The 7,758-nt window shown below is 44.3% G+C and overlaps 1 protein-coding gene across 1 annotated transcript in view; it reads left to right on the forward strand.

The window, feature by feature from the left end:
* C1QTNF8 (C1q and tumor necrosis factor related protein 8) overlaps window positions 1–4,076 on the forward strand; it is a 9,620-nt gene extending 5,544 nt beyond the window's left edge. Inside the window, exons 2-3 of the mRNA XM_009888537.1 lie at window positions 2,525–2,771; window positions 3,529–4,076. Coding sequence (XP_009886839.1) covers window positions 2,540–2,771; window positions 3,529–4,076 — 780 coding nt within the window. The 5' untranslated portion in view covers window positions 2,525–2,539. The remainder of the gene's footprint in view (window positions 1–2,524; window positions 2,772–3,528) is intronic.
* The last annotated feature ends 3,682 nt before the right edge of the window (window positions 4,077–7,758 follow it).

Consider the following 7,758-nt stretch of genomic DNA (forward strand, 5'->3'; position numbering starts at 1 on the left):
AATCTGAAACTCTTTTTATTCACTTATATCATTAATGTTTCACCTAACCACAGATATTGCAACCAAATACATGTTTCTACCACTTTAGTAAACTAACTTCACTAACGTTTTGAAGGAAAATGTGGTGTGGTGGTATCAGCTCTAGGATGCCCTGAACTGACTGGATTGTTGAATCGTTTGCTTCATTTTTTTTCCCAAATGCAATTTCTAGCCAATAACTTGAGTAATTATTCTTCATGAATCATGCAAGTGGCCACGATTTCTTCAGCAGGTGCTTGGATTACAGTAATGTAAAATGTGCACAACCTGAACACTGATTTTTCACCCAGACTTTTTTTTTTTTTTCCTTAAGTCACTTCTAAAAATAGGAAAGTCATTCATCTTAGGGAGAATAATGGCCTATAAAAATGTAAAGTAATTTCTTCATATTTATGAAGCCTTTCCCTTCCGCCCATTATGAATACCCCTCTTAATGAATGCTCTTTCTCCTTCATGAAGGTATTATGAGCAATTATGTCCTCCGGTTTTAATGTTCTGATAATGTAATCCAATGGCCTATACTTTATCCCCAGGTTATTGACTACGCACACTCCTGAGAAGGGCTAAATAGATTTTAGTCCCACAAAGGATCCGTTGGCCCTGACTACCTCAGACTCTGAGTGCCCATGGGGTCCTCTTTAGACCATTATCTATATGCATGAACTTCAATCACGCAGAGGAGACCCCAGAAACATTACGTGGACCCCAAATGCTCTCCACGGTGCATACTTTCTCTTCTGGTCACGTACGGGCTGGTTATTTATGACCTGCTGTCCATTTCGACTTGCATTGCTTTTCTGTTCCTGTTTGGCAGCACAAAGACGGCTTAAGAAGTGAATGGAAATTAAAAAGGACTTAATGAAAATGAAATTCAGGCCCTGAACACTGATATAAAAGGAGTATTAATCCCTCCTCAGACTTGTACCTAGAACGAGGTACAATTACGAACAGAAAGATCGTTTCAAGTTATGACAGATTTGACGAAAGAACTTTCACTGCTATCAAAAGGAAAGTTATTATGCTACTGCTAATAAGTATTCATCGGGTTTCCAGGGAGCTGGATTACATCAAGTAATAAAAGGTGTGAATGACAGTTCTTTTGGGGCAGGTAAGACCTGGGAGAAAGCATCTCGCAAGAATACCAGTACAATCCAAGTACCTTGCCCTGTACCGACACCTTTTTTTTTTTTTTTTTCATATTTTCTCAACTGGTCCATTTTGTGCCCAGTGAAGCTTTAGCAGAGCTCCAAGGCAGATTCCCTCCCTCCCTCTGCAGATGGGACCTGTGTGTTGACTGAGCTATTTCTGAAAGCCGCCTCGCTACTACCTTCCCAAACTATTCCAGGAATTGAAGCTGGTAGAAGAGGAGCTGTGAAAGCTGTTCCCAGCCTGAGGTCAGCAAGAGTCCGTCCAACTAATTGGACTTTGGATAAGATCCAAAAAGGCACCAGTCCAAAACCTGTCTTGTACAAAACGCCACTGCAATCGGTAGAATGACACTAATTGCATATGGTATGAGGCGGCAGTTGCCTGTCCCCGGCTCCAATCCCTGCGAGGAAGGAGGCCGATGGGGAGCGAGGGAAAACTCACCTCCTTTGCACCACCTGAAACTTTTTCTCTCTGTTCATTTCACCCGGTGTTCAGGGCCTTTGGAGCTCACCAGTGGCAAATGAAAGTGTCATAGATGATCTCAAAAACCGGTGTTTGTGCAGAGCAAACCCCAGTTCAGTCTGTTTGTTGCAGCTATTTGGTTTTCCATTTGGCACATCGGAAAAGAAAAATGGAAAGCGTACACAGAAATTCTGCTAGGAACAGCACGTGGATATGGTCAAAGCCCCAAACTGCTTGGCTAGGTCACCTTGGAAAGAGGTTACCAGCAAGAGGCTAAGAGAGACTATCTAGAGAGACAAACGCTTTTGATTTCTTTTAGTTTCATTTCCCTTCAGGTTTTTCCTCAAAAAAAAAAAAAAAAGTCAGGTTTAGGCTCTATATTTAAATAAAGTTTAATTTTCTGCATCTGATTTTGAATTGATTTCAGAATGTCAATGCAAGAAATGGTAACCAGCTGAGCAATGCTCCGTGTCTTTTACCCAGCACCTCCTGCAAGGGCTGTTCCAACAGCAGCCAGGCAGCGAGTGTGCCTTGAGCAGAGCTCGCTATCACAGCTTTGAGCATTTCAGCCTTAGCTTCCGATCTCAGCAGGTTTTGTTTGTTGGTGGTTTTTTTTTTTCTCTTTTGTTTACCTGGTGTCTCTTGTCAAGATATTTCAACTGTAGGTAATGAGAGACAGGGATTGCCTTTTCCATTGCTTGTAAACAGTTCACAGTGGGGCACCCTTCCTACCGGGAGTCCCCCGGTGCCACTACAAGATAAGCTAATAATTAATCAGAAGAAATGCACCTTGCGGTAACATTAACAGATGGTCCATCAGAAGCTCTGATTTGAATCACCGTGTTAATCATTTCTGTTCCTCTGCTTGGTCCAGCTGGCTCCGGTGAAGATGAGCAAGATGAAGATGTTTCTTCTGCTCTTGGTGTCCACTGCAAACGTCAGTGCCACGCTGGAAAAGGGTCTGCCGAGACGGGAACCACGGCGCCTCTCCTGCGTGCGATGCTGTGGGCCTTCAGAGCAGCCCGTCTCCATCATCTCCTCGCGATACACAAGGATGAGCAGTGACCCTGCCTATTCAGTACCTAAAGTCCAGCCCACTATAGATATCACCATCCTCAAAGGTGGGTAAAGCTGACTACCGTGATAACATCCTCTATCTTACTCGCTCACCCTCATTTTGCAAGGTGTGCTCCTCCCTACACCAAGAAACTCATCCACTTTATTTACCCAAAAAGGAGGGCAAGAGGTGACATGGCACAGGCTGTAAACATGTGCGAGGGAGGAGAATTGGCAAAAGGCTCTAATCCATCAAAAAACAGAATCACCGGAAGCCCCAGTTATGTCACACTAAAAACCAGATGCAAATGTTATCACAGAATTACTAAACAGTAGAGTTACAAACTAGGAAAGACACTCACTCACTTTGTCCATTCCACATTTTTTGTCTCAGAAAGGCAGGCAAACAAAAATTAAGCATGTATTACAGGAGATGTGTCAGGGAGTCCCGCGAGTGGGGTTATGCAGACCAGATGAACCCAACCACCTCTCCCAGGCCCAAATCAGACCTCAGCAAAAACAATAACTTTTCTTGCCCTAACCTCTGCATGAAGGGGCTGGGTTCATGAATACTGGGTGCGTGTAGCCGATTGGGGAGGTCATGGAGTTTCAGTGTTGAACATTGGCACCACAAGCTTAGTGGGGACAAGCTCTCAGCGGACTTTTTTGTCCCTCTGAGAATTAGGAGGGTGTTGGGGTCTGATATCCAGATATCTGTGCTGGGAAAACAGTGTTTTAGCAGCTGCTTTGCTGGTTGTCTCCAGCAAGGATGTGTCTGCAGCTTGGGCTGGTGTTTGACAAGGTTTTCCTCTACTCTTGCAGGTGAGAAGGGTGAAATGGGAGAGAAAGGATACCCTGGAGCAGTTGGGAAGGAAGGAGAAAGAGGGCTGCGTGGCTTTAATGGACGGAAGGGACAGAAAGGCCAGCCTGGCCCGCAAGGCCATTCCTGCAAACAGCTGTACGCTGCGTTCTCGGTGGGTCGGAGAAAACCCCTTCATAGCTCAGACTACTTCCAGCACGTCACTTTTGACACCGAGTTCGTGAATCTCTACAAGCACTTCAACATGTTCTCGGGGAAGTTCTTCTGCTATGTGGCAGGAATCTACTACTTCAGCCTCAATGTCCACACCTGGAACTTCAAGGAGACCTACCTGCACTTGATGAAGAACGAGAAGGAGGTGGCCATCCTCTACGCCCAGCCCAGTGACCGGAGCATCATGCAGAGCCAGAGCCTGATGCTGGACCTGCAGGAAGGAGAGGAGGTCTGGGTGAGGATGTTCAAGCGGGAGCGAGAAAATGCCATCTATAGTGAGGAGTCTGATGTTTACATCATCTTCAATGGCCATTTAATCAAGCCAGCCGTAGAGTAGCCATTCATCAGCTTTAGGCCCAAAGCTTTGGTAGATACATTAGTGTCTTCCCTCTTAGAAATGCATATGTCTAATTCCACTAGGAAGGACGACAGGCCTCCTGGCCTGCTGAAAGGGTTGTCTGTCCATGCCAAGGACACCTGGGTGGATGGAGGTGAGTGTGCTTCAAGGTGATGCAAGCTACACGAGTACTGAGAAGGCTTCAGCCCTTATGTGCCCCTGGAGAATGCCCCAATCAGCCCTGTATAGATCCTCAGTAATATCCCTGAAGAGTTTGCCAAATTGGTAGCAAAAACCTATCCTCTTTGCTCTGCTTTAGAGAAGACATTTTAATTATATCTGAGGGTCATCTTCAGATTATTTGGGTGCTAGTTAAGGAATGTCATTACTCCTACAGCAATACTTGGGTATCTTTGCAGCGTGGAGTATTGCTAATAGAAGCCCACACGTGCCAGCACCTGCACCAGGTCTGCTCCACTCAGGTAGGCAAGAACACACCAGTGTTAAGAACAATATTTTGCACAGTACATTTACCCTAAATTGTGTTTTTGTTCCATTTCATGTAATGTTACATTCTGAAAGCGTAATGCTTGAATTAGATAAATAGCAGCAGATCGATCTGGCAAAGCTTTTTCAGAGGTACATCGTTTTGTGTACAGCCGTAACCACACGCTGTGACTTTGCTGGACTTCTGTACTGCTAGCAACACTTCTCACACCAGAACATCCAACATGGCTGGGAGTGTGTGTGTTTCCCATTTTAAGGAAAATGGTAGGCCCTGCCTTAGGATCCAATTTCAGGGTGCTCATTGCCGTTTTCATGTCTGAAAACTACCATCTTATAGCACCCTCATTTCTGGAGAGCAGAGAAGAAAACTTGGAAAGAAAAAAAGGTGCTTTACTGCAAGCAGTGATATTTTAGGAGATTTGGTTTCTTTTTTTTTGCTAAGAAATTAGTGACACAAGAGTGGGAAGGTACACGCAGCAGCAAGAAACATCGTTTTCCCCAGTTCCTCCTTGCCCGTTCCCCCAGTCTCTCGTTTGCATCCCGAGCCATTTCTATGAAGGCCACGTAAAACGTTCTTGCTAGGCAAACTGCTTCGCTGCTGCACCTCGCCTGTCCACAGCTGTTTGGAAAAGTAGCTGAAATAAAGATATTGCTTTGAGTATACTTGCTTTGAGTACCCTGGTTTTGTTTATCTTATGCCCATACGCCTTTTCACAGTACAGGGCTAAAAGCACTAGACTGAATGTGTAGTGCCATATAAGAGTCCCAGGTGGCAATTTTAGTTACTTTAACAGCAAAGGACTCCAGAAACTAGACTGGCACCAACTCCTCTCCTTGCAGGCCAGTAAACAGCCATCATCAAGCATCAGGATGGGGAGACAAAGAAGTTAATGACGCCTTGCTGTAAGATAAATGCCAAATCCTGGAGTTCTCGCAATCTTTGCGAAGATAGGAACTTTTAAGCAGCCTATCTGCGAAGTAAGTGCATGATGGAAATGGATCTACAAGCCTTGAAACATTATGTCTGTCCCTGCTTCCGTCACAGCCTGCAACCCTGAAAAGGAAAAGTGGGAAACTTGCATAGCTTTAAAAAACACTCCCAAGGGCATTTTATGCAGATCCTCCACTGACCCGCCATCAGCTATCCCATCGGCTTAGGTCAGGCCATCGCACAGCATTTCCTTCCCACCCTCCTTCTAAAAAAGCTTCCTAATCAGCTGTTTCCATTAGGGTGATGGTAAAAGCCCTAATGGCCGCATTGCTTATTTGCGGCACGCCACTTAGTACTGAGAGCACTAACGGGGAGACGCCAGCCCTGAGCAAACACGTGTGCAAGCAGAAACCTTTCCACCGCGCCGGACTCAGTGAAGGCATTTGCAGACTGTTTTTCCCAGCCACGTACCGCATTTGAGAGCTCAAAATCTTTTTTGCCCCTCCCTTTGTCCCTAGTTTGGAACCGTTCCCAACCCAGACCTAGATTTGGCAGCTGCAGAAAGCCATGCCCCGGGTGTGGGGTACCACTGGCGAAGGGCCACACGAGATGCCTGTGGTGGAGGAGGGATTATTCGCTGAGGCTGATGCAGTCGTGGGGCTGTCTGACATTCCTCACATATCGAGCAGTTTCACCGCAGCTTCGGCTCACTCCTGTCCACAGTTCGCTGCATCGACTATAATTAAAAAGAAAAAAAAAAAAAAGATGCATCCCTCTTAAAATGTCATGCCCAGCTGGAGTTATTGACGGCGCTTAACCCTGCGCTGGAAAAAACACACCCAGAATGTGTTTATGTTCGATGTGCGCTGATTTTGGAAAAGTTACTTTCTACCAGGATGCAAGCAAAAATCCATCCATCTATACCACTATATACACATAGCTCCATAACACCTAGAGACAGTCTGATTATTGAAGCAATAAGACACATTCAAAATGGTCATGACTGATATGTGAGTGGCATAGGCAGGTAAATCATTAAAGCCATATTGCTTTCAGGTGCAGAATAACCTTTCAAATAATAAAAAAAGGTCATTGAGTTGCCTACATTATTCAAATTAGTCATTTATAGCATCAAAGAACTAGAAGTCTCAACCTTCTGAGTCCTTTGGAGAAAACAGTTGCAATATCTAAAAAGCTTAATGTACAAAGACATTCATACCGCCACCTTTTGAATGCATCCATCATTTTTTTCCAACTTCAAGGGCTGGGACAAGTATCCCTGTTTAGAGAAGTTTAATGAGCCAAATCCAAAGCACAAATATTTGAGATCTGCTCATCAACATACAGGCAGCTTGCCAGGGACTGACTTATAGGAACTGAATTTAAATCCCTTTTTTACCAGCAATATGTGGTTTGGAGAACTAAACTTTGAAAAAAGCTTCTCAAGTTCTCTTTTGAAGAGAAAAAAGTAGGGGGGTTAAGTGCTGAAATCTCAATGAAAAGGAAAAAGACTTAATTTTGTATTTATTTTTCCAATTATTTCCCTAAATTGGCACTTTGCTTTCTATGCTTTGAAGTCATCAGGGATCCGTCAGAATATTTTTTCCAAATCCTTCAGTGAACAGTATTACACAGAATTGACAAAGCTGCCTCAGCTGCCATAAATCCCAGTGTGTTTTATTAAGAAACGTTAGCTCTCCTGCAGGTCTCAGCCCAGGATCCCTGTGGAAGATGAAGCCCCCATGGTACAAGGTAACAATAAACCAATTTGCCAAAATAACCTTACCTGTCCTTGGGGCAGGGCCAGAAATAGGGGAAGCAGATGAACCTGTTGAGAGTGTATACAAGGAGCTGTAAATGGAGACCGGGAGCCTTCTGTAACAGAAAGATTACGGAAAACATTAGATGAGAAGTATCTACACCCTCAAAATCTCTTCTGTTTGGCATAGGAAGATTAAAACAGACTTTAAGACAACATAGTCTTTGTTTTCTGACTGCAAATTTGTATGAGATTTACACTTACTAGTCCAAACTTTGGCAATAGATAGGAGATAAACTCATCTAATTTCCTCTCCTTCATTTCTTTAGCATCAGAGCCCCAGAAGAGCACCTCACAATGAGAAAATGTGCTGGGACAGCATCTGTCCTTGTACCAAAAAAGGTGATGAATGGAAGAGAGCAAGCAAATGACCTGCACATATCCACTGGGGGGAGGGCAAGATTTATGTTTGATATAAGGAAAAA

The sequence above is a fragment of the Charadrius vociferus genome, unplaced genomic scaffold (assembly GCF_000708025.1).
Source record: "Charadrius vociferus isolate BGI_N301 unplaced genomic scaffold, ASM70802v2 scaffold27, whole genome shotgun sequence".
NCBI classification, from domain to species: domain Eukaryota; kingdom Metazoa; phylum Chordata; class Aves; order Charadriiformes; family Charadriidae; genus Charadrius; species Charadrius vociferus.